This window comes from Solenopsis invicta, chromosome 4 (assembly GCF_016802725.1).
Source record: "Solenopsis invicta isolate M01_SB chromosome 4, UNIL_Sinv_3.0, whole genome shotgun sequence".
In the NCBI taxonomy this organism is placed as follows: Eukaryota; Metazoa; Arthropoda; class Insecta; order Hymenoptera; family Formicidae; genus Solenopsis; species Solenopsis invicta.
This window is the reverse complement of record NC_052667.1, coordinates 15,324,013-15,351,796: the sequence shown is the minus strand read 5'-3', so window position 1 is coordinate 15,351,796 and position 27,784 is coordinate 15,324,013. Positions and strand designations below refer to the sequence as shown.

At 37.1% G+C, this 27,784-nt stretch overlaps 1 protein-coding gene across 2 annotated transcripts in view; it reads right to left on the bottom strand.

The window, feature by feature from the left end:
* Positions 1-10,687: 10,687 nt before the first annotated feature.
* LOC105196714 (FAD synthase) overlaps positions 10,688-27,784 on the bottom strand; it is a 261,018-nt gene continuing 243,921 nt past the window's right edge. For both annotated transcript variants that reach the window (XM_039448481.1, XM_039448480.1), the window contains exon 6: positions 10,688-12,575. In XM_039448481.1, coding sequence (XP_039304415.1) covers positions 12,132-12,575 — 444 coding nt within the window. In that variant the 3' untranslated portion in view covers positions 10,688-12,131. The remainder of the gene's footprint in view (positions 12,576-27,784) is intronic.

Genomic DNA, 27,784 nt, shown 5'->3' with positions numbered 1-27,784 from the left:
TACTTTTAGTAACATTTTTATTTGAATTAACATTAAGAAAACAGTTTTTTACAATATTAAAATAAATATTTATAAATAAATTTTTTTTTATAAGAAAAAATATTCTGGGGAATGTGACATGATAGAGCAATTTTATTTAAAGAATTATTTTTAACGACAAAAAATATATTGTATAAGAATCATTTTGTCTGGATTGTAGTCTAAAATTTGTTTAATGCATTAATTTAGTCCAGTTTTAATCCATTAGTCCTAAAGTGGACATGTTTAGGAAGTCCATAATAGTAACACTGGATGTTTTTAAAACGTTTTTAAGATATCCATTGATTTAAACTGGATGTTTTTAATATGTCTAAAACACCCAGTATGTACGTTTTAAGTATGTTTTTAAAACATTACTGTGTTGTCTAGGATGTATTATATACATAGGTTATATTAAAATAATTATTTCTAGTTGTATTCATGCCTAAGTAAATTAAAACTGTAATATTATTGTACGCTGCAGTTTGCTTCTAAAATAAAATATGTTATTAACTGACATAATTTGTAGATCATTAATATGATATTATAAAATTAACATGTATTGTATATATTATTATATAGTTTAAGATTTCTGCGGAGGTTATATATTAATACAGTTTATGGTTAGCTACCTTGCAATGTCATGTAGAGCGCTACTGAGTCTATTTCCGGTTTTTATGGCTGATCATTATTTGTTTGTTTCTACTCTGGTATCCTCTAATCGTCTTCTCGTTGTGGTTGTTCCTCTTTATCATGCATTTGGTTCAAAACTTTGGTCACTCCCCGTTCGCATTTTAAAAGAATAGTGCCGAATCCGTCCCAATGCTGCCGCCGTACTCCATATCACCCTCTTCTGATTGTTTTGGTTCGACGTCGCCTGCGTATATTGTGTTAACCGGATCTATCCTTATGGTTTGTGAATCTGGTGTGGAGAGCTCCTTTAGTCTTGGTGTAGCAATGTATTTTTGTAATGTCACCATTGCGTTCGATTTCAATGTGCGACAGGACACCTCATCACTGCCTCGGTGCTGAGAAGTTTCTTTGAGTTCCTCCGGCATTTGGCCGAGGGAAAAAGAATCCTTTTCCTCCGCAGAAGGAGAGAAACGATAACATGGATGCGGAAAATCGACTTTGATTTTTGCCTCCTCCCCCTCCTCTCGGCAGTTCAACCGATGATAGTGCGAGGTTGACAGGGTCGGAAGATAAAGAAGACCCCTCTCGTAACGGAGGCCTCTATGGAGGAAGCCTTTTTTGGTTATGGAGGGGAAATGCGTTACCGTATACCCCAGGCCCCGGGAGAGGCCTGGTGGTTATGTAGGGCTCTCTCCAGCCGACGACGTGCCGGCGGGGGCCTACCCACTAAAACCTCTCCGGGTGTCCTGCCCTGGTCCTTGGGGGGGGGGGCTCCGGGAACACGTGCAGCATGCTTCCGGAGCCCTCCGGACCCAGTCGGCCAAGGCCGACTCAGCGCGCCAAGGGCGCCCTAATAGTAAGCGCCCCTGGCAGGGCTTTAGGGCCTACTCTGCGCTAAGTCGGGGGAAGGGGACACCAGCCTCCCCCCCCCAGCCTCTTCCCCTGATGTTTAGGGGTAAAGCTCGGGGTATCCGGCCCCCGCCGTAACCTCGGGCTTCTTCGTGCCGTATCTATGGGGGAGGCCTTTGTCACGGGAATTGTAGAGTTAAAGAACTCTTTGTTGGACTTCCGGTCCGGGGAAAATCCGGCAACCAAGAAGAAATGCGAGAATACAAGCCTCGCAAGTGGAAGGAGTCTCCCTAATGCTCGAGCCCCTCTTTCTCCCGCAACAAAAGAAGAGAGCCAGGATCATCTCAAGCACACCGGCTTGAAAGGCAAGGTCCCGGAGGGAGAGGCGTCTTTGCTACTTTCCTCGGGATTGCCTATCCTCGGTAAATAGGACGGGATTGCAAGCAGCCACGATACTGGGTCTTGTCCCTGGTTGCCCCTTGCGCTCGGGGGATTCATCATGAGGTGAGGATCGTGGTTGTTGGGACCGCTTCGTCTAGCAGAGTCTCTTTCGATGGGCGGTCCAACCAAAATCCCGTGGACAAGATGTAGGTCTGGTGCTGGCTGCCAGCCCACCGGATCTTTAATATGGGGTTGGCACGGAACACCTTTCGATGCTTGCTCCTGACCCAAATAAGCGCGATGGGGGCATTTGCGTGTTGCGGTGTCTTTTCGGGGTTGAACAAAGGCTGTTCGCTAATGTATTTTGGCTAGGTCTCCAATGCCCCTCTCCCAAATTGACACAAATAGCGCGTCGGGTAGCTTATGCTCCGATTCCCCTTAGGAAAGGTTTTCAATGTAATTCTCCAAAGTGGTTTCGGAGTCTTTCTCCTCATCGAAGGTTGAAATAGGACTCGATGGGTTTTTAGTGGGTAGGAAGGTTAGGACAATCCTGGCCGTTAAAAAGCGCTCAGGACTCGCACGCACTCTGACTCGAGTCCTACACTCACAGATCTAGCCAGCCTGAGATTCATGGAGATTTCTTCATCATAAAAAAAGTTAATAATAACCAGAAGTTAATTAAATAAAAAACCGGGTTTAAATAAATTCAAATAATTATGTAGTGTTGTAATCAATACAACCACCATATAATCCGCATAGGAACTCGAAATCAAGCGCAATTTTAATTGCTATGCATACTTGCAATAGGATTCGAATTTCCTATATGCAAAGATATCAAAAGACGGATAATCTTTCAGGCTTTCTACCCAAAATACTATTACACTGAGCAAGCAATTGCTGAGTCGCTTTCCGTTATTCAGATTATGGCTAAACTTAGGAGTTGCGTTTTACACAAACACAATTGGTCGAAGTGACTGACAAATTTACTAATAAATAGATCAAGAAAAGCAGGAAGCGTCAGAGAGTAAAATCATTAGCTGACTGGAACGTTATTCACCGTGCGTGTCTCACACGTCAAGCCAGTAACGTAATCCGATGATAACGCAAAAAGACATGACTACCGGATCGTCCGTAAAACTAAGTGGGTGACACATATAGTTACTAATAGTAAAATAGTGCAATATAAAAGTATACAAATATATAGTAACGTTAGAATTAAGAGTGTGTCTACCATCTGTGACCCGTTAAGGGCTTTCATCGAGTTTTAATTCCTTGGGGGCATAAAGATTCCGAAAATTAGTTAATGACGTGTCTGGGGCACAACAGTAAGAAAAATATTGTGTAAAATATAACTGTCGGATAATTTTCAATGATTTTGAAAATTTGCCCAGTAAACTAAAATAAATTAAAAATGTGTAATTTAGTTTAATTTATTTAAATACAATTGTCGATCCGTGATAACACCATTAAGGGGGTACTCTACTCTAAAAATTTCAAAAAATAAAAAAAATTTTTTTTTTCTCAAAGTATATATTATAAAAAATATGTTTGTAAAGGGATTTGCTTAAATTCATAAAATTGACGAAGTTGTAGCGGTTTAAAGGGAACGGCTTACAGCGCGCAGTGCCAAGCGCAGCGGGAGACGAGCAATAGCTTTGTCTCGACAGGTCTCGTAGGATTTTAGTTTGAAAGCCAGAATTGCTACTAGGGAGGAGAAATCAGCGGAGCAGGACTTCTTTGAGCATGAGGAAGGTTCCCTGTATGGTCCTGGATTGGCAGATTAATCTTCGTAAATAAAGATTTTTCATAACTTTAAACACGTTTTTCTCAAAACCATGTTTTTTGAACTGGTGTCCAAGATATCTCAAAATCTATTTGACCGATTAAGTCCGGCTTTTGCGTACATCCTCAGCAGATGTGCCGCTATAGCCGGAACTAAAATTAAGTAAAAAAAATTTTTTACGATTTTGACAACCTTCGAAAGATAAGAAAATTCATACTAAACTTTCAAAGTGCCGCCATTTTTTTAATTTTTTATTTTTTTATTCTATTTTAGTTCTGCTATAGCCAAACTTATACTAATTAAAAATCTTTTTGAATTTTTTGTTTCAGATAACCAGAATGGACGCAATCATGGACACCGTTTTTTTTACCACGTATTCGATAGGGTTTAATTAATATTTATATTCATTAATTTAGCTTTAAAAAATATTTTTTATGTTCTCTAAACATAATAAAATATATACATAAAAAGCTGATATTAACAATTTTCACTAGTTTCTTGTAAAAAAATCCCGAAAAAAACGTGTTTTAGAGTAGAGTACCCCCTTAAATCCAAATCAATAACGTGTCATTGAAGAAGACAAAAGTAAGGCCAAGTCAGGAGTAAGATTAATTTAACCGACGGCAGGTGTTGCGCAATATAGCACTTTAGGGTCCTAGCCTCTCCTTGCCAAGGATTGTGGTACGGGGTGATAAATCCCAACTTACCTCGAGTCCCCTGCCCCTGTCTAGCAGAACACCACGAATGTAGACAAGAGAAAGTCGAAAACCATCTCCCGCTCCGAGCCTTGGTGTTGTGGTTAATGAGTACTGCACCGAGAAAAACAACGCCGGATGTGGTGATTTCCTCTTGTAGAACCACACCCGTCATATCATCCACTGCTGTCTGTGGACATGTTTTACGAACAGTGGAGAAAAAGTCTTAACTTTAACGCTCGGACTTAGAGGAATTTACCTCTCTAAAAAACCCCAAACCAGTGGTGGAATAGCGTGTGGAATAGACCATGGTTGCATGACCAAAGGGGTGTTCGACCTTTAACATGCGGACTCTGGAGACAAGGAGACCTCCAATTTTAAAATTCTCTTACTGCGGCATGAAAGGTTCTTTATGGTGGACCTTCCCTTTCCTAGTTTTTTGTGGAATCAAAAATGGAATCTGAGAACAACCTTAAAGAGGAAGATGCGACTCCAAATGCATCAATCGAGATGGAAGTAAAAGAGATAGCAACTGTCTCCACGACCATTCAAGAAGAGAGCGTCAACGTGGAGAACACCGCATGAATCTCTCGAACGACTCAAGCTGCACGACAAACGCCTCAGCGGGACTGCGCAAAAAAAGGCTAAGATGGCTCCTGAAGCAGGGGATTCCTGAGAACCAGGCCAGGATCCAAGCCGCCTAGCCAATCAATCCGGAGGGTAAGAGTTCCAGCGGGCCCGATCCAACGGTTTAACGCCTGAGGCTATAACTTACGGAAGAAACTCCCCAAAACACCTTAACAATGAGGGTCACAGCTCTTATCAGCTTTAAACAAGCGATAGAGGCTAAAAAAGTGGGAATCCTTTACCAAGGGTACCTAGAGCAGTGTCTTTCAAATGACCAAATAAAAGCCATTTAAAAGGCTATTTTCTAAAAACTCGTGAATCAGGAAGAAAACTTTGTGAAACCTAAGTTCCTGGATTACACGTACAGAGCCGGTTGAATAGTCCTCAACTGCGCAAACAAAGCCACTGTCAAGTGGCTATCCGAGAACGCGAGCACCCTTTCTCTATAGAAGGAAGCCAAACTAAAGACCATTGAGGAAAAGAACCTACCCAAGGCCATTATCGTCAACGCCTTCTTTTCAGACAGCATGGAAAACAAAAGTAAAAGGATCCTCAAACTCATTAAAAGCCAGAACAATGCCTGAGCACCACCGACTGGAGAAGGACACAGGAGAGATCTACCGTACATCCCACGATGTCGATAGACGGCCCCTCCCATGAAAATCTCAAGAAAAATAGCTACAAAGCCAGTTATAAATTTGGTCAAATTGTGATTAGACCAAAGAGCGCTGCAAAGCCTCTGGCTAAATCTCAGGCCACTTCCAAGAAACCAAAGGGTGTTACCACCCCCATAATCGGAGCTAGAAAATAAGACCAGATAAAAGGAGCTGCAGCCTCGAAGCAGTCCACTTTAGCCAAAGGCGGCGTCAGAATTTGGGTCGGCGGTAAAGAGACCACTGGGGCCAAAGGTGCTAAAGCACACCTCCCCATGTCTCCTTCACGCCCAGTCAGGGCCCTTAAGCCGACATCTTCAAGGTCCTGCAAATTAATCTGCAGCACAACAAGACGGCGTCCAATGCTGTGCAGGACTTTCGACAAACAAATAGACATAGCTCTAATTCAAGAGCCTTATGTCTATGGAGGCCTAATTTGCAGACTGACAATGCAGATAGGTCTACGAGAAAGGAATAGAGAAGCCAAGGAGGTCCCCTCAAAAAACACGTTAAATTTCTATTACTACCTCAATTTGCTTGCAGGGACCTAGTGGCAGTACAGGTGATGCTGCCAACGAATAGAGGATGGCAAGAAGCAATAATAGCCTATTTCCCAGGAGACATAGTTGAGAACCCATCACCAGAGGAGGTCATAAACTTCATCCAATATTGCCAAGAAAGGAACAAAGGCCTCATCCTCGGCTGCAATACAAACGCACACCACAAGGTCTGGGGCAACACGGACATCAACAATAGAGGTGAGTGCCTATCTGAATATCTGTGTCAGACCAACTTAGACATAGTTAATAGGGAAAAGGAACCCACTTTCTCTACTAGAGGGCCAGGCAGAAGGTACTTGACTTTACACTAGCTACTCCCCTGCTTAGCTCCAAGATTACCAAATGTCTCCCGGGAAGCCTTGCTCTCGGATCATAGGAATATAGTTTTCGATCTGAAAGCGAGGAGCATTTTTATGCCCAGCGGCATAAAAAATAAAAATTTCTAAGCTCACTGACTGGACGCTCTACCAAGAGTTGCTAAGGGATGAATTGAAGGATTTCAATAAAGTTATTACAAGTATAGAGATCTGAACAGAGCCTCAAATGACCTGCACAACATCATCCGTAGGGCCTACAAGTACTTGCCCTACAAAAAAAAGAAGTTCTCTACAACGTCATGGTGAAATCAAAGTAGAGGAGATGCGTTCCTCGGCCAAAAGGCTCTTCAATAAAGCCAAGAAGACCAAACGTCAAAAACATTAGGATTGGTATAGAGAGACCCTCACCGATTACAATAAAAAACTGAGGAAGTCTAAGAGGAAATCATGGAGGAGCTCCTGCGAAAGCATTTGCGAACTTCCTTATTGCGACTTTCCTCGTGTACAAAAAGTAACGGCAAAGGAACTCTCTAACCAAATTGGCTATCTTCTTAAACCAAATTGCGAATACACGGATGACGCTGGGAAGATGTTAAAGCTTCTTTTAAGCACTCATTTTTACGGTACCCATCATGTCACCACCGATGACAAAACGGAAAAGAAAAAAGGGACTTTGGTACCCCACTACCCGCAGAGTTAAAGAAATAGCCAATCATATCTTTGTGCCAAACAGGGTGAGATGGGCAATTTCATCCTTCAAACCATACAAATCTCCTGGGGGCAATGGGATTTTTCCGGCTTTAAAAAGGCATGGAATATCTGTTGCCAAACATTACAAATTTGTGCAAACACAGCTTCATGCTAGGGTATATCCCCAAGCAGTAAAGACAGGCTAACGTGGTCTTTATATCAAAGGGTGGAGGGCGTTCTAGTGCCCAATCCAAATCATTCACACTAATCAGCCTCATCTCCTTCATGCTAAAGGGCATGGAAAAGGTGCTGGACCAGTATCTCAAAAATGAGGTGCTGGTTCAAGCTCCATTCCACAAAAATTAAATCAATGCTTACCAAAAGGCAAAATCCACTACCATCGCCTTGCATCGTCTGGTGAGCAGCATAGAAAGGACCCATGAGGCCAAGGAGATAGCCCTATGTATCTTCATGGACATAGAGGATGCCTTCGACAACACGTCATACGATTCTATCGAGGAAGCGGCTGATGGGAAAGGTTTTCACTCAACTGTCACTACTTGAACCAAGGCCATGTTAAGTAAACGGAGGGTCAAAGCCACAGTGGCTGGAGAAATCGTAACCATTACCACGACAAAAGGGTGCTCCCAAGGAGGGGTACTATCATTGCTTCTCTCTGGTCGGTGGTTGTGGATGATCTTTTGAACACATTAATGGACAATGGATACGAGGCGCAAGGCTATGCTGACGGCATAGCAATTACTATCAGAGGTCAGCTGGACATCGTTTCACACAGTATGCAAAGAGCCTTGAATATCACGCAACGGTGGTATAGAAGGAAGGGGCTACGTATCAACCCCAAAAAAACCACCATCGTGCTTTTTACCAGAAGAAGGAAGCTTTATCTTATAGCACCCATACTGGATGGCATTGTGGTCGGCTTCAAAACAGAAGTTAAATACCTCAGAGTTATCCTGGATCCTGGATCCAGAAACTGACATGGAACTCATATCTAAAAAAAGTTTAGACTAAGACGGCCTTAGCACTTTATACCTGCCACAGACTCCTAGGCAGGAATTAAGGTCTCAAGCCTCTGATCATATACGGCTATTATCAGACTTAAGCTCACCTAGGCAGCCGTAGTATGGTAGCCAAAAACTGAGCAGAAGGCGGCGCGACAACAGTTGCAAAAAATTCAGAGGCTTGCAAGTCTCACAATTACGGGGGCTATGAGAACCTGCCCAACTGCAACTATGGAAGCTCTCTTGGACCTGCTACCTTTTCATTCACTTACAGGTTCGGAAAGTTGCCGCCAGCTCAGCAATCTGAATCCTCAGCTACCACACACCTATGTCTTTTGGTCAGACTGAGCATATGAGGATCCTCACAACTGACGGCACATGCAATATAGCTCAACTCCTCGTAGATGCGATGAAGAAAAAATTTAACTTTCCGCACAACTATGAAGTTTTCTACACAAACAGAGAGATGTGGGCACTGGGAGGGCCTTCTTTTTAAAAAAGTGCTCTACAGTGGTATACCGACGGCTCTAAAACAGTAAAGGACGCAACGGGAGCCGCTATTAGTGAGTCTAATTGCCGAATATCGATCTTCATGAGCGTAACGCCCTCTATATTCCAGGCAAATATTTGCCATTAATTCATGCGCCATAGTTAACCGGGATAAAGGTATGAAAGGCGCAACTGTTGATATACTAACAAACAGTCGAGCAGCGGTTAAGGCTCTTACAGCTTACTCGTATAACTCTGCACTGGCCAGGCAATGTATCACTAACCTCAAGCTCTTAATCAATAACAAACACGTCACACTCTGGTGGATTCCGGGGCATGAAGGCATTAGGTAATGAGGACATAGAGGGCATAGAGGTAATGAGGAAGCAGATGAGCTCGCAAAAAAGGCACGCTCATCCCCGACTGACCCAGGCCAAAAATTCATTACATATTTGCCGCAAAGAACCCGGGACTTACTTCAAACAAAAGTTAAATACCTTGGAGTTATCCTGAATCAGAAACTGAACAAAAAAGATCTAACCACCCTGCTCTCTAAGCCTACTCTCTAGCTATTGCCAAGTTAAATACTACCTCAGCATAATTGGCAAAGCTGAGGATGATGACTGCCGTTTCTGTATGCAGATGACCAGCTGAGCATATCAGTGTGGCTGTCGGCCATCTCAGACAAAAATTTATGGGGGAGGTACTCATCACCCCTGATCAGATTAGGGAACTAGATCCCCGGCGGGTTGTAAGGTTTTTCAATAGCCTCCACTTGGTGCAACTCTAAACTAGAGCTTTGTCACAATAGACCTCTCTAAGTCGCGGAGACGCACTAGTGGTTGTCCACTACGGTCCTCTTTTATCTATTATTATTATTATTATTATTATTGTTACTGTTACTGTTACTGTTACTGTTACTATTACTGCTACTGTTGTTGTTATTATTATTATTACTGTTACTATTACTGTCGCTATCGTTATTATTATTATTATTGTTATTATTATTATTGTTATTATTATTGTAATTCTCATTTGTTGTTGTTATTGTTATTGTTGTTGTTGTTATTGTTGTTGTTTCTGTTACTGTTACTGTTATTGTTATTATTATTGTTATTAAGGTCAAAGTTCCATATCAGGAACTAATTAGGGCCCTAATATATTTATCCATGAGCACAAAATCGTATATAGCTCACGTTGTAATTTGCTTAAGCCAATTCAACGACTGTCACGAAAAAGCCCATTGGAAAGCAACTAAACGAATCCTTTAAGGAGACCAGTAATACAAGTCTCGTGTTGAATCGCAGCGATAATCCTCCTGTGATGCTCGCTAATTGGGGTAGCTGCAATATCGATCGGAGATCCTACATGGATTACGCCTTTGTTGTAAGTGGCGCGCCGATCAGTTGGGAATTAAAGAAGCAACAGACCGTGTCCTTGTCGTCAACTGAATTCAAGTAGCCTTAGCCGAGGCAACGAAAAAAGCTCAACGTCAGAAGACTAACGAAAAGTTTCGGAACAAACCTGTCGAGAGTCGTTTTAAAAAACGACAACCTGGGTACACAGAAATTGGTTGCTGATCCTGTGTACCATTCTCGTACTAAACATGTCTACATCAAACATCATTTTATATGTGATGCAATCAAGGAAGGAATGATATTTATTAAATACATTTTAATTGACCGATGTCCTTAGGGATTTTCATCGACAAAACACTGCACTTATCTTCTGTGGCTGAGGTCTATCAAATGACGGAGTTTGATTTTTACTGCAGTTTAAGGGGAAGTATAGACTAAACATTATTCATATTAAAAACTATATATTTATAATGTTTAAAGATAGATTACTAGAAACAATAATAGTAATATGGACCAAAGAAATGTTTAATATTTTGTAAATTAAGCTTACATGAAATAACAAAGAAGTATCGTTTTTTGTGTAAAAATGTATTTCTTCTTTTAATTTTTTTCTTTTACATAGATACGTTTTTAACTTATGTTTGAAATATAAGTACTTAAAGCTATTAATAATTAAAATTATATCATTTAAAATTAACTTTAAGTTAAGGGAGTATCCTGATTTACAGGGTCAAAAAAATCAATTTTTTTTTTTTCATCAATCAATAGTACAACTCTTCAAGAATATGTTTCTAAAATTTCAAAGCAAAATTCGAAGATACAGCGCTTATGACCGGAGCGCGGCGCAGATGAACGGGCAAGGTTCGGAGAACGCTCCATTTCTTAGTTGTTTGCTTTTATTTATCGACAAAACACGTTTCTTAGACAAGTATAGATCAGTATTTATGTATATTTGGTTTGAATGCTACAAAAGAAAGCTGCAATTCCACCATATGGAAACTGGCGACAAAGCATCTCAATTGTGGTATAAAAATCATTAACATCGCAACTTTTCTTGTCGCCGACATTTTTAATAAAAGATATTTTGCAGTTTTAAAAATAATGAATGTAATAGACATTGTTATTAGACCAGAGTGCAAACATTACGCAAATATATATGATGCGCAATAAATATCAAGGCAGAAGCATCGACAGCAGAGTTGCCCAAAAGAAGAACTCGTAGGCTGGCCCGAATTATTGAAAATGACTTCGGCTGAAATGAGGAAGCTGAGGGATTACTGTATGCCCCTGGAATAGCTGATTAGTTTCCAAACATTGTATGTATTCACTAATTACAAGTTTTTTACACCAAAAACTTTAAATGAGTTTTTATCAAAATCAGCATTTTCTTCAATTTTGTATACACAATTAAAGAAAAACTATTTCACCGATCGACTTCGTACAAAGCTTATTAGTTGTCTAATAGTCAACTACTCTATTTGTACTAAAAACGTTAAGAAAGAAATCAACAATAACAATTTTTTTGCATAAAATGATGGACATAACCTAGTGAAAATAGAAATTTTTTTTTCAAAGTCGCACAAAATTTCAATTTATATATATATATTTTTTTTTTAATTTTTTTAGTTTATATAGAATATAACTATATAAAAATTATGAATGTTTATTGTGTCTTTTTGTTTCAGAGAAGAATAAAAAATCTGAGAATGTACACAAACATCGGCGACGTCTCCAATTCAAAATTTATTTCTTTACAAATAACAATGGTTTTTTAAACAAAAAATTTTTTTTATATTCTACAATAGTTGTACTACAATGTGCAAAAAGTTTGAAAACCATCAACATTATTCTTCCCTCTTAGAAAAAAATTATAAAGTGACTTTTTTGACGTCCTAAATCAGGATACCCCCTTAATTAACTTTTTAAATTTATTATATAACTTTTAACTTTTTAACTAGTTACTACCCAATACTGTAAAATATTAATATATATTAACAACGCTAATTAATATAGCACAATATTAGTTCACTGATAGAATATAATGAAATATAAAAAGTCATACATTGCTTTCATCATAGTCTCTGCCTTTTCTCTCAGCGGATTTATCGGTCAAAGTATACGCAGGTAAATAAGACAAAGAATTATTAGGATCCTTTAACAACGGATTTCGCATCGTAGTATTTCTATTGCCGATACTTGTATATCCTTGATCGTAGAGCGAGCAGTAAGGAATATTGTGCTTTAACAAAAATGTCCATACTTGACTGTATGACCAGTGTAAGATAGGATTTATTCGCATTAACTGCGGCCAGTTTGGATCAGTCGGTGTAAATGCTTGTAAATTTTCAGAACCTGGGTCACCTTTCCTCGTACCCATAAGACTTGCTTTTAAATTAGATTTTTCTGCCAATAACGCAGACAATGCAGTTTGGATCGGTCGTTGCATCCGTATTATCTCCAAATCATAATATTGAACAGCTGATTCCACGAATGCTTCTACCTATATGTGGACAAAATATCAATAAATGCATACGTATTTTATTTGATAATTAACACTTGCCATTAACCAAAATTACCTCGTAATTTTTTGTTCCTCATTAACCATCGTAGAATCACTCGTGTTTTACGCTTTTATGAAGAGCTTTTATTAAAACCATAATACAATGGTTTTCAACCGTAATTTTATTTAGTTTCAACCTTCTAGTATACGATTCAAAAGTGATAATAGCAATAACAATTAATGAAACTGTGTAATTGTGGCAAATGCATATGAACAATGTTACGGCAAATGCAGGGTAATTTTTGAAAAATTATAACTTTCTTAAAAATCATCATAGAGAAAAAAATTAAAGTTATAGGTTTATATATTTATAAGAAAATGTTCCATTGATTTGGATTTATAGTTTAATGTTAATTTTGAAACATAAATAATGCTTATTTCTATGATACATATAAAATTAATGGATAGGATTTTCAATAATTATAGTTTCAGTTCTGTGAGTTTAATCAATTTTAACATGAATTTAATGTTGAAAAGTAAAAATTACATCTTAATATTTTTATATTCTTTTAAACTATACATATATATAAATATAATGCTACATGCTTATAATAACATAAGAATTAAATAAAAAAAAGAGTTAAAGTTTTATTAATAAAAAATTAATAACTGCAAATATTGTGCAAATATATTGATAAAATAAAATATAAAAACTATAAAAATTATTTACTTCCAATCCGGCGCAATATTCGCCTACCAACAAAGTTTTTTTTTAGGGAAAATATAAACGCGTGTAATACGTTCTATACCAGCATACGCAACGCTGGAAAGTTTGCTTGGACGCGAATAATCCGACGATGGCTAGTAAGGATTAAGATTTAATATTTATAGCAAACAAGATCATATGATACAAGACCTTACATTACATTGCAACAACACTTCATTCTTGCACATTGTAACGCAGTGTTTCAGAAACATAATTAAAATACACATACCTATGTATGTGCGAGCAGAATGACAATGACCGGATAAGTGGAAATTAGATGTTTCGTATTACACACATGGTGCAGGACGCATTTCCTAGAGTTTTGTTTTAAAGGCAAGCTTGGCGTGGTGGTAACGCGGTTTAGTTGTTACTATGTTTTGTTTGCTTTGTTTTGTGATAATAGAACTAATTCACGCGATCAGTTAAACTGTTTAAATTAAATATTTGCGTTTCTTAACCTATGTGAACCTAACACCCGACTACAACAAAAATAATTTTTCAACTATTTAATTCATCTTGGTTTGTACACAATTGTACCACTTTATTTTTCGTTTGTATTTCAAGGGCTTGAAAAATATAGAAGGTTTAAAAAATGTTAGCACCCCACGATATTTAAAATCCGCAAGCGGGTACTGTTTCGGAATCCTTTGAACCTGATTGTACCACCGGCCATTTTGTTTGTACACGTAAAGAGGTGATTGTACCGCAAGTTTAAAATAGGGGTAAGAACAAATTTTGCCATTTTTCAAGATATTTTAGGTTGTAAGAAATAGAATTTGGCTATCTATATTCTGTCACTGACTACTGACTTATTGTCTTACGCACTATTAACTCGTTACAACTAGCTTCTGATTTCTGATTTATCATTAATGGTTTATTGTAGAAAGGCCATCATATAAACAACTTCATACAAGAGTTTTGTATTAGGAGCCTTTACGTGATTAGTTACAAAGAGTTGTTTTGAAAATGTTTTATAGTAATAATTCCTGCAATTAAATAAATTCTTTAACCAAAAATATTGTGTAAGTCAGTTTTGTATTTACAGAAAAGTTTTGATATTAAACAAACGACAGCTAAAAACTAAAATTAAGGAACGTTATTTCTACAATATTTCATTGCAATTTGCAACATTACAACATTGTTGCAATGTTACTGCAATGTTTTGTGCTGTATGGAATAGAAACAACCAGGAATAAAAACAATCAGGATCAATCGAGATATTTAATAATTTTTTAACAAATGTTTAATTTTAATGATACTTTTAATTAAGATATTAACTTTTACAAACAACGTAATTTTTTGTTCCTCACTAAATAACGTGGGGTCACACGCATTTTACGCTTCAATTAAAGAATACACCGTAATGACATGGTTTTCAACGTAATTTTACTTAATTTCAACGTTCTAGTATATAATTAAAAAGTGAAATAGCAATAATAATTGATGAAACTCTGTAATATTGGAAAATATGTGAACAAAGTTACGATAAATACAAGGTAATTTTTGAAAAATCATAACTTTCTTAAAAATTATCATAGAAAACTAATTCAAAAAAGAAATTGAGGCTAAAAGACCATATTTTCATTAAAAAATGTTGGTTTGGATCCATAATTTAAAGTCAATTTTACAACTTAAAAAATGCTTATTTTTATGATATAAAATTAGTAGATAATATGGGATTTTCAATAAATATAGCTTTAGTTCTGTGAGTTTAATGAATTTTAATACGAATTTAGTGTTGAAAAGTAAAAATTACTTTATATCTATATATTTTTTAAAACTATGTCTATACATATTGGGTGTACAACTTTGCTTCCATCGTTTTCCATTAGATGGCTTTAGCGGTGTGTGGTGGTGGAAATTAACAGATGTAGACGTCATACAATAAGCTTAGATATTTGTCAACATAACCCTACACATTAGTCAATTTGTGTCCGCATCGTAAAGTTATTCTCGATTGAAAATGCTAGTTTACGAATCAAATTCTCGTCATTTGCGGCAGGTTTTAATTTTCTGCTTCAATATGAAGAAATCTGTGGTTTTCAAAGATGCAGAATTGGAGGCATTATTTCATGAAGACTCGTGTTAAACGTAAGAATAATTGGTAGGATCATTGGGAGTAACTCAACAAGCCATTTCAAAACGCCTGAAAGCCATGGGAATAATTTAGAAATAAGAAAATTGGGTGCCGTACGATTTGAAGCCGAGAGATGTTGAACGGCATTTGTATGCTTGTGAACAGCTGCTTGAAAGGCAAAGACAGAAGAAATTTCTACATCGCATTGTGACTGGGGACAAAAAATGGGTTTATTACGATAACCTCGCAGAAAATCATCTCGCAGAAAATCATGAGGACTTCCAGGTTATGTTTTCATGTTGATGACCAAATTGAATATTCACAGTTCAAAGGTCATGTTCTGTATTTGGTGGGACCAGCTCGGCGTAGTATAATATGAGCTGCTAAAACCGTCTGAAACAATCACAGGCGATCTATATCAAAAACAATTAATGCGTTTAAGCCGAGCATTAAAAGACAAACTGTCACAATACAACAAGAGACACGATGAAGTAATTTTGCAGCATGATAATGTTCGAGCCCTTGTCGCAAAGTCGGTCAAAACATACTTGGAAATATTGAAATGGGAAGTCCTCCCCCCCCACCCGCGGTATTCTCCAGACATTGCTCCCTCTGACCATCACTTGTTTCAATCAATAGCAGCCTGGCTGAACAGCACTTTTGTTCTTATGAAGAAGTCAAAAATTGGATCAATACTTGGATTGCCTCAGAAGATGAGCTGTTTTATCGACGCAGGATTTGTACGCTGCCCGAAAGATGAGAAAAAGTAGTGGCCAGCGATGGACAATATTTTGAATTGTAAATGGTAATCAGTTATGGTTATAATCAGTTTTTTATAATAAATTCTCAAATGTCGAAAAAAATCGACGGAAGCAAAGCTGTACACCTAATATAATGTAATCTTTCTGTAGTAACAAACCGCCTTTCCCCCTCGGACCGTCCACCGTTCCAGGCTGTCCGGCCAAACAACCGCCGGACAGCGAGAAATCGGCGCACAGCGCCAATAAGATTGTAAAACCGGCGTAGTGCGCGTATATGCATCCGCGCGTCGAAAGATCTCCGCGCGCACGCGCTTGACCGGAGTGGCGGCCGCTGGACCAATCTCGAGCTGCAGGGATTCCCCTTCCGATACCGTACCGTTCCGTACCCCCGCACCGTCCCTGCCCTCGAGACTCGACTATATAAGCGCCGCCGCTCCTATAGTCAAGGCTTCTTTTCCGTCCGCCTTCCGTCCGAGAAAGAAGCGTATCCCGAGTGCTCAGTGGAGTTAAGCGAACTTAGCTTCAGTCAAGCGATCTTGACACGAGCCATCTGCTTCCTAGACCGCCGATTCACGGGCTAAGTCCATCTTGGGCTCCACCAAAAGATCCTGGTAGTCGGCACTTTCCCGATCCGCCGTCCTGTCTCGGTATCGACTTACGACTCGGGGTGTGGAGTTTCGCGCCTCCACCAAGTGATCTTGGTGTGAGTCGATTACCACCGCCACATAACATCGCGGTACTAACTGCAGCGCGTCGCGATCAGGATTTAAACGTACAGCTGTACCGCGCGCGCGACATTTCCGGCCGTGGCCACGGCCTTCGGCAAGGCTACGTCACCAGCGCGTCAATAAGGATTCCGAATTCTGAGAATCTCGGTTCGAAATCCCGCGCCTGTAAATAAACACCGCCTGTAGATACCGCGTTTAAACCCAGTCGTTCCGACTATCGCGTCATACGTTCCGTTTTTCCGTCCGCGCGTTCTGATTCTCCGTTTGAACGTCCGTGCGTAATTCTAAGCTTTTGTTACGTCCGTCCGAGCGTCATCGTCATTCGTCCGTCCGCGCGCCGCGTCCAGAACGCTCCGATCTTGTACCATATCGAAGATACGCGAAATAAAGTCTCATTTATTTACCAACCATCCACGTCTAAGTTCTCTTGGCGACCTCACCCGCGTCCTCGCCCGCCGAACTCACGCCGCCCCGTGCGCGGAAAAACCAGGTCGTTACACTGTATTAACATAAAACTTAAATACTTTTATTAATAAAAAGTTAAAAGCTACAAATATTGTGCAATTATATTGATAAAATATTATAAAAAATAAAAAGTTATTTACTTCTAATCTTAGTACCTTTACTAGCCAAGCTGGGATCAGTCGTGTACTGTAAATTTTTTACACCAATATAAGGCAATGCTGAACCGGTCTCTATACGTGCTTATTTTTGTATACACATATCTTTTAATTAACATTATAGATCTCAAAATCATTTTACACAATTAAAGTAGTGGCAAAAACATACTTCGCTAGCTATAATTTAATACAAAAAGCAAAAATAGACTAAAAAAAAATTATAATTTAATTATCGGGTTCTGCAGCTGACTCATAACAGCATGTGCTACATATAAAAATTTTAGACGTTGTGTGTATGAAATAAGTTGCTAGCAAAGTATGAATTAAATCAAAGAACAATACAGCGCTTGCAGAATGATCCTAAAAGCTTTGGTATAAGAGATAGAAATGTATAAAAATTGTTTATGTAATTTTCACGTGGTATTGGTGCGAAGAGCAGAAATTGTGTTCATGGTAGTTCAGAGGTCTTGCATTAAAAGCGCTAAAGTCAAAAAAACAAAGACAGATGAGTGCGTTTAACAAAGAGCGTTAGCCTATTCCCCTTACTCTTCTCCTCACTCGCAATCCCCAGTCCATCAAAGTAAAATCTGCAGCAATCTGCAATACCGACGTCAAATGAGTTTCATCGTCAGTCCAGCATTGCCTTAACTATTGAAATAATAGCAGCTAAAAAGCGCTACGACGACGCTATATTGCCCTACCAACGAAGTTTTCTTAGGCGAAGTATAGGCGCGTGTAACATACTGTACCGGCGTACAAAATACGAAAAATTTTACTCAGACGCAAGTGACCCCACGTTGGCTAGTAAGAGTTAAATATTGAATGTAGAAACAAATTATAATAAAATATTTATAGCTAAAATTATATTGAAGAATTAAAAAATTATTTGAAACAAATGAAAATATCAATTCTCAAAGTGACACTAAGTTTTTTTATGATTCCTATTCCTGTTTGATGAACATTCCTAGATAAAAAAAAAAAGTTCAAGATGCCGTTACGTTGCTGTCAAATTGCAGCAATAGATTTTGACAAACTAAAGACAAAGTGTTTCCTCATTATGTGTGAAATGTTGCTCTTACGTGAATTCTAAATTTGATGATAATAAATTAATACCAGGTGTATGCATAAGTTTTTTTCGGTTTCACTAAGAGATGGCACCAGCGAAAAGTACGCAGCGTATTAATTTGACACATACGTCATTTTGTTCGTCTGACATAGAACTACAAACACACACAAGTTGAGTCCGCCAAAAACTAGCGTCTTCGTTTTATTGTTCAGTGATCATGTCGAGTTTTATGCCTGAAAAACAACATTTGTGGCACGCATTGCTTTTTTTATTTAATCAAAAGAAAAAGGCTGTTGAAAGTCATCATTTGCTGGTAGAAACATATGGTGAACACGCTCCATCGATTAGAACATGTGAGACATGGTTTCGACAATTTAAAAGTGGTGATTTCAATGAAAGACAGTGAGCGCTCTAGTAGACCACAAAAATGCGAAAACGAGCAATTGCAAGAGTTATTGGATGATGACCCAACTCAAACTCAACGACAATTAGCAGAAGCATTACATGTATCACAAGAAACAATTAGCAGACGTTTACGAGCAATGGGAAAAATCAATAAACTTGGTAAATGGGTCCCACACATTTTGAATGAACTTCAAATGGAAAATCGCAAAATCGCTTGTGAAATGCTGACGCCTGTTCAACGCCACGAAAGGAAATCATTTTTGTATCGAATTGTGACGGGTGACGAAAAATGGATTTATTTTGAAAACCCGAAGCGGAAAAAATAGTGGCTTTCACCTGGCGAAGCCGGTCCATCAACACCAAGGCCAAATCGCTTCGGCAAGAAGACCATGGTCTGGTGGGACCAGAGCGGCATTGTGTATTACGAACTCTTGAAGCTCGGCGAAACCGTTAATACACAACGCTATCGCCAACAAATGATTAATTTAAATCACGCATTAATCAAAAGACGACCGGAATGGGCCAGAAGACATGGCAAAGTGATTTTATTACACGACAATGCGCCATCTCACACAGCAAAACCAATGAAAGACACCTTAAAATCTCTTGGGACATCCTTCCGCACCCGCCGTACTCCCCAGACCTGGCACCATCTAACTATCACCTCTTCGCATTAATGGGGCACGCGCTCGCAGAGCAGCACTTCAGCAATTTCGAGGAAGTTGGAAAATGGCTCGACAAATGGTTTGCCGCAAAAACAAGTAGTTTTTCTGGCATGGTATTCATAAATTACCTGAAAGATGGGCGAAATGTGTAGAAGCCGATGGCCAATATTTTGAATAGAAAAAAATTAATTTCCCTTGAAAATTACGTGTTTTTTTTTACCAAAATACCGGAAAAAACTTATGCATACACCTGGTAGTATCTTGATGGCATCAAAATGTTATCTCGCCGTTACTTTGTTATCAATGTGACGCGTTATTATTTGCTTTTAAAAAGCTCATAAATTAAATGTCTATTTGTCCTCATGTTGCCAATTCAATCTGCACATAAGATTCCAATTTGGCAAATTGACGGTAACCACACAACAACTCATACAGTGTATTAGTTTACCTAATGTGCTAAATCATGTTTGGCTATCTGGGATCTTTCTAATAACATAAGAAAGAGACTGACTGACTGAGTTTTTTTATTCATATTTTAGGGCACAGCCTTTTAAGAATATTACAAGGTTAGTTAATGTAATTAGTAACATAAAGCATATTTTTGCAATAAAAGGAAGGTAGCCGATTCAACATTTTATGATTAAAAACTTAGTAATCTACGAAAATTGTTTTACAAGTAAGCACAAAGAATATTAAAATCACAATGTTCAGAATGACTCATATCCATGAAAATAATATGCCTTTTCACTCAAAAAAGTAACTATTTAAAGCAGGAAGATCAGGGAAAGAAGAACAGGTTTATTAGTGCGAACCCGGCATTAGAAATAATTTTTAAGTCATCTATTCGCATTTGGAGTATTATTTTATGAGTTATTTAGATGTAAAGTCTGTTACAATAAGCTTCGTAAGAAGTGAAAACTCATTACATGGAAAAAGGTATCTAAACATGTTTGAATTAAAAACAACTAATCACAGTATGAATATTAATCAAACAATTTACTCATTTATGGGTATTATAATAATTTTGCTCATTTATTTGATTAATTTTATATAATTACTGGGATTATGTTTTTCCCTCTAATGAGTTTTCACTTTCTATGAATCTCATCGTAACAGACTTTACACCTGAATAACTTATAAAATAATACTCTATATGCGAATAAATGACTTAAAAGTTATTTCTGCCGGATTTGCGCTAATAAACCTGTTCTTCCTTCTCTGATCTTCCTGGTTTGACTATTTACCTTTTTGAGTGAAAACGCAGATCATTTTCACAGATAGAAGTCATTCTGAACATTGTTGTAATTCTAATATTCTTTTTACCTTACCTGTGAGAAAATTTTTGCAGATTACTAAGTTTCTATTCATAAAATGTTGAATCGGCTACCTTCTTCTTATTAAAACATTTAATTAAAATTTTGGCTTATTTGTGTCAAAAGTAAAAAACATTGTAAAATGTGAAGTATAAATGAGATGAAAAACTCAGTGAAATATAATCGAATTGAAACACTACAAAACGCGTGATATTAGTACAAAATTACCTTTTCAAAAAAAAAAAAGTAAACAAAAGGGGCCTATGTATATGCACACGTCTAAAAATTTTTATTTTTTTGATTAAAATGATACGTATTAATATTTTCTACAAAATCTCTTATTCAAACCTAAGTCATATTTACCTAAAATAAATATCTTGAAATTATATAATCTTATAAAAATGATATGCATTTTGTTTAAAAAAATGTATAAAATCTTTAAAGTGCACCTATTATAAACAGAATATACTTATTTTTCTACAAAATCCAAATGGTAGTATTTGTATTTTCATTAAACAATTTTTTATTGTAACCCAACTGGTAAAATCTTTAATTATTATACAAAATCTAAGGTACTATCTCTGTATTGTCATTGAAAAATCTTTTTATTTTAAAAATTCAAGTGATAGCATTATTAAGTCTCATTGAAAAGTTTTATTCCAACCAAAGTGATACTTCATTAAATAAATAATATCTTAAAATTGTGTAATTTAATTCAACCTAAATGCATTTTTCAAAAAATCTTTTAAGTAATCAAAGTGTATTATCTTTGTATTTCTATTGAAAAATCTTTCAGTTTTAACCCAAGTAGTTGTATATTTAATTTCAATAAGTTTTAATGGATTATATAACATTTAATTTAAAAAAATTAAAGAGGAAACAATACAAAATGAAAAAATTTTATTGAAATAAAAAATTTTTAATGCACGAAAACGTAGCGCTGCTAGATAGGAAAAGCAATAAGAAAAATTGAATAATGTCTATACAAAACCTAATTGCTCCTATCTCTCTATTATCATTGAAAATTTTCCAACCCAAGTGGTATTTAATTGAAAATAAATAATATATTAAAGTTTTGTAATATAATTCAACTTAAATAATTTATATTTTATCAGAAATGAGAAAATTTTATTGAAATAAATAATTTTTAATAATCTTTATTTTTTAAATAAAATCCAAGTGTTGGTATCTTAAGTTTAACTTACAATGTTACTTAAATGTTAAAAAGCGAAACTTATTTCTCAAATTGCTTTTATAACGCATACTTTAAAGGTGTTATATTTATTGCATTCTTTCTTTTCTGCTTTTCCTATCTAGCAGCATGTTTTTGTGCATTAAAAATTTTTTATTTTAATAAAATTTTCTTATTTTGTACTGTTTCCTCTTTAATTCTTTTAAATTAAATATATATTCCATTGAAACTTGTGAAAATTAAATGCAACTACTTGAGTTAAAACTGAAAGATTTTTCAATGAAAATACAAAGATATTACACTTTGATTACTTAAAAAATTTTTTTGAAAAATCTTGCATTTAGGTTGAATTAAATTATACAAATGTAAGATATTATTTATTTAATGAAATACTACTTGGGTTGGAATAAAACGTTTCAATGAGACTTAATGATGCTATCACTTGAATTTTTAAAATAGGAAGATTTTTCAATGGCAATACAGAGATAGTACCACTTGAGTTTTGTATAATAATTAAAAATACTACCAGTTGGATTAGAATAGAAATATTTTTCAATGAAAATACAAATACTACCATTTGGGTTTTGTAGAAAAAATATATTCTCCTTATAAGGTGCACTTTACACATTTCATATATTTTTTTGAACAAACGTATATCATTTTTATTAGAATACATAATTTCAAGGTATTTATTTTAAGTAAATACTACTTAGGTTTGAATGAAAGATTTTGTAGAAAATACTATATCCTTTTGTAGAAAATACATATCCTTTTAATTAAAAAATTGTTATTTACTGGATTCCAGGTAAACCAACAAAATACACATACTTTGTAACAAATCATGTTGTGGAGATTTAAAACCTAACGCATCAAGAAAAATAACGGCATGTAAGGACAAAGTCCAACCTTGCCAGATTCTCGTGAATTACCACATTCAGGAATGGTCGGGACTTCCATGGTTAAAGGCAAGCCCGAATTAATGGTTTATTTATTAAGGAACTTTCAGATTTTATTTAGAATTTATTAAGGAACTTTCAGATTCAGAAAAAAAGATCACGAGAAAAGTAGCAACTCATAAAGAAGAGTATAACCTATTGGGGAAGTCCACTTCATTATCAAAATTACGGCGGGTACTATTGTTACTGTTAAATTAGCTCTCACATTTTTTTTATTCTTCTATTTTTCTTCAGACTGTACATTTTATATTCGCGCTACTTTTGCTTAACTGACTGACTTGTGATCGGTAGTACGCCCGCACGGCGGCGTTTCGATTCCATGCAACCGAGTAAAGCGGTGTGTGTATCTATGTGTATCTCGCTTCCTGTGCGTGCACGCTTGACACGAGCGTTGCTTCTAGTTGTCTGTCTTCCGAAGCAATGTGTATTCAATAAAGATCAACCATATCTAGGCTACTTCATATATTTGCTGTATCCATAATCCCCAATAGGTTATGGGCCCAAACGACACAGTCAGTGAATATAAGTGAGAGAGAATTAGCAAATCTAACTAATTCGAGAGCAGAGGCGCAGCAACGCTATTGTTCCTTCGCACGACGCTGCACACGTGATCAAAGAAATCTCTTTTTTTTTCACGCTCTCAGAAGCCTCTTAGTGTTCTTTTCTGTGAACGGCGCTTTGCGTGAACTCTTTTTGTCACGATGGCAGACACTATAATCGATCTGAAAAACATTACAAAATTTGACGGCACAAATTTTTAACTATGGAAATTCCAAATGAAAATTGTCCTCACGGCAAGCAGCTTGATGGACATTGCAGATGGAACGATCCCTAAACCTGTGACAGACAGTTACGCAGCATGGAATACAAAGAATGCCAAGGCCACGTGCATTCTATCATCGACGGTAGAGTATTCGCAGCTCGACTATTTAGTCACGTGTGAAGACGCTGCCGAAATGTGGGCTAAACTTAGTTCTATCCACGAGCAGCAAAGTGTCGCGAACAAGTTAACACTAATGACGAAATTCCACGAGTACAAAATGGCAGTGGCGACTCGATTGCGCAACACGTTGCTAAAGTGGAAAACATGGCCAGACAGCTGAAGGATGTGGGAGAGGAACTGTCCGAGGTCATGATCATGGCAAAGATCCTCGGTATCCTTCCGCAAAAATTTAGTCCATTGATAACCGCCTGGGATAGCGTCAGTCAGGCTAATCAAATCAACAACCTTATCAAACGTCTTCTTACAAAAGAGAAACGTTTATCCAATTTCACGGAAGCGACAACCGCTTTAGCCGCAGTCAAAATTCATAAAAAGAGCGGCGTTGTACACGACGCTAGCTTAAGGAAGAAGACGCAAGCAACGAAGCCGAGATCCGAGAGAGAAGAAAATTTCTGCCGATACTAGAGATACAAAAGAGAAGTCGACAACACAAGGACGACGAAAGACGACAACACAGCTAATTTTGGTGCGTTCTTGATATCCAATTCTGATTTCGCGTCATGAGTGCTCAAGGATGATTCAAAAGAGCTATAATTGTTGGACAGCGATGCTTCAAAGCACATGTGTTTCCGCCGCAAATTTGTAAGTCTCGGAGACAATTCGACATGTAAGACGCGGCACAATTAATATTAAAATGCACGTCAATGGCAAGTGGCTTGACAGTAGAATAGACGATGTACTATATATACCATCATTACGCAAAAATCTTTTTTCGGCCAGTATCTGTACTTCAAAAGGTTACGTCCTAAAATTTAACTCAAATATTGTAAAAATTATTCGCGAAAAATCAATAATGGTTTACGGAATCAAACAGAGCAACAACCTATTCCGACTATTAATTAAAGTCAATATCGTCAATAAAGCAAACGCAATTTCAACTAATAGCTTAAAAATTTAGCACAAACGCTTAGACCATATAAACTGTCAATCGCTTCGCGAAATGATTACGCAAAATTTAATTAATGGCGTATCATTGTTTGATAATGATAAATTTTTCGGCAAAAGCTGCCAATTTGGTAAGCAGCATCGTTTACCATTTAAGTCCGATAAGAAAAACCGTGACAGAAAAATAGGCGAATTTATTCATATGGACGAATGTGGCCCAATGTCAAAGGCATCAATCGGAGGTTCAAGATATTTCTTACTTTTTAAAAACGTCAAGTCAAGCTTTTGCCGCGTTTATTTTCTCAAATACACAAGTAAAACTTTTGATAAATTTAAAAAATTCGAGGAACTAACATTCAATAAATTCGGAACGCGAATAAAGACTGTTAGAACAGATAATGGCATTGAATTTTGCAACAACGATATGTGCAACTGTTTTGCTCCTCACGGAATCACTCTTCAAACGTCTGCTCCATACACTCACGAACAGAACAGTCGCTCAGAGAGAAATCAGAACAATAATAGAATGCGCTCGCACAATATTACTTGCTAAAAAGTTACCCACGCGTCTTTGGGCTGAGACGGTTAACACAAGCGTATATATATTAAATCGTTGCATTTCTTCACAAACGCGTGAGATAACTTCTTTTGAGTTATGGTATAAAGAAAAACCTAACCTATCACACGTACAGAAATTCGGAAGCAATGTGTTCGCGCATGTATCCAAAAAGCATAGAAAGAAATGGGACTCTAAGTCCAACAAATTAATTTTAGCAGGCTATCAAGGCAAATCTATTAACTGTCGGCTTTTTGATCTATTTACAAATAAAATTACAGTAACGAGGGATGTAATAATTAACAAAAATTTGGGTAACGATTCAGACATAAAACCTGATAATGCATCTATAAAAAATTGCGTTTCAAGATGAAAATACTTCTAAACCTCCTCATATCGTACAAAACGACTCAGCAGAGTCAATTAACGAAACCGACAATTCGGATCAAACCAAACACGTTGCAAAAACATATAATTTAAGAAACCGACAATCAGTAAAAGCGCCAGAACGCTACAAAGTTAGTATTGCAATACAATAAGCCGACAACATTTATCGAAGCAACTACAGGGATTAACGCGAACCAATGGAAATTAGCGATTCAAGAAGAGCTTGAAGCTCACGAAAAGAATAACACGTGGGCTCTGGTTCCTCCTAAAGACTGTAACATAATCGGGTGCAAATGGGTTTTCAAAATAAAAAAAAAATCCTACAGAAAACGTTATTCGTTTCAAGGCCCGTCTATGCGCAAAAAACTTTTTGCAGAAAGCCGGACTAGACTATACCAAAACCTTTTCCCCTGTAGTTCGCTACGATTCAATTCGTAGATTATTAGCAAGCGAAAATTTAGAAATCGTTCAATTCAATATTAAAACTGCCTTCATTAACGGAATTCTAAACGAGGAAGTTTACATGCAACTACCTGAAGGCATAGAAACAATTGAAAATAACGTAATACGTGAATTGAATAGAGCTTTATACGGCCTTAAACAGGCTGCAAGATGTTGGAACAAGCAGTTCCACGAATTTTTACAAAAATTCAATTTTCAACAAAGCAATACCGATCAATGTGTGTACCTCAGTTAATTCGAAAACGAAAGGGTATACCTTGCGCTTTATGTGGACGATGGACTTATTCTAACATTGTCAAAGCATGTTTTAAATAAAATTTTGCAAACCTTAAGTTCCGCTTTCGAAATGACCACAGGGAACGGAAATATATTTGTCGGGATGGAGATCAAACGCGATCGACCTAATAACACTATTTTCATTCGTCAAAAACGTTATATCAATCTATTGATGCGCTTTGGCATGTCCGACGAAAACCCTGTGTCTATTCTATTTAACCACAATGTAAATCTGCGATCTGCAGATGCCTAGAATATAACTTGCTGCAACATGCCATATTGCGAAGCTGTCGGAACCCTACTGTTTTTAGCATCCATGTCAAGACCCGACATTTCTTACGCGGTTAGATATCGATCGTTAATCGATACTTAAATAACTATAACACATCTCATTGGAACGCAGTGAAGCGTATTTTTAAACACTTAATCGAAACTTCAGAATTCGACATTGTATACAATAATAAGCTTAATTTGAAATTGATAGGCTATTGCGATTCCAATTATGCAACGGATATCGATACACATCGCTCGACTAATGGATTTATTTTTAAGATTGCGAATGGACCAGTCACCTGGAGTTCTAAACGTCAAGCAACACTGAGTCTCAGCACGACAAAAGCTGAATGTATTGCCGCGAGTGTAGCGACCAAAGAGGCGATTTGGCTAAAGACATTTTTGTTTGACGTCCATGTGACAATGCGACGACACTCATAATAGATAATCAAAGCGCAATAAAGCTCATTAAAAATGCTGAATTTCATAGTCACACCAAACACATTGACGTGCGCTATCATTTTATAAGAGAAAAGCTCGAAAATCTCGAGATCAATGTGGAATACATTTCCAGTCAAGACCAATTAGCGAATTTTTTTACAAAAGGTCTACCGCAAGATAAATTTAAATATTTGCAAAATAAAATAGGCATCACAAACCGACAGGAAGTTTTAAGTTTATGAACAGCAACCGAGCTTCCTTCTCTTTCAGACATTAATATCACAAAATGTGCAAACAGGGAGAGTGTTAAATTAGCTCTCACATTTTGTTATTCTTTTATTTTTTTTCATATTGCACATTTTATATTTGCGCTACTT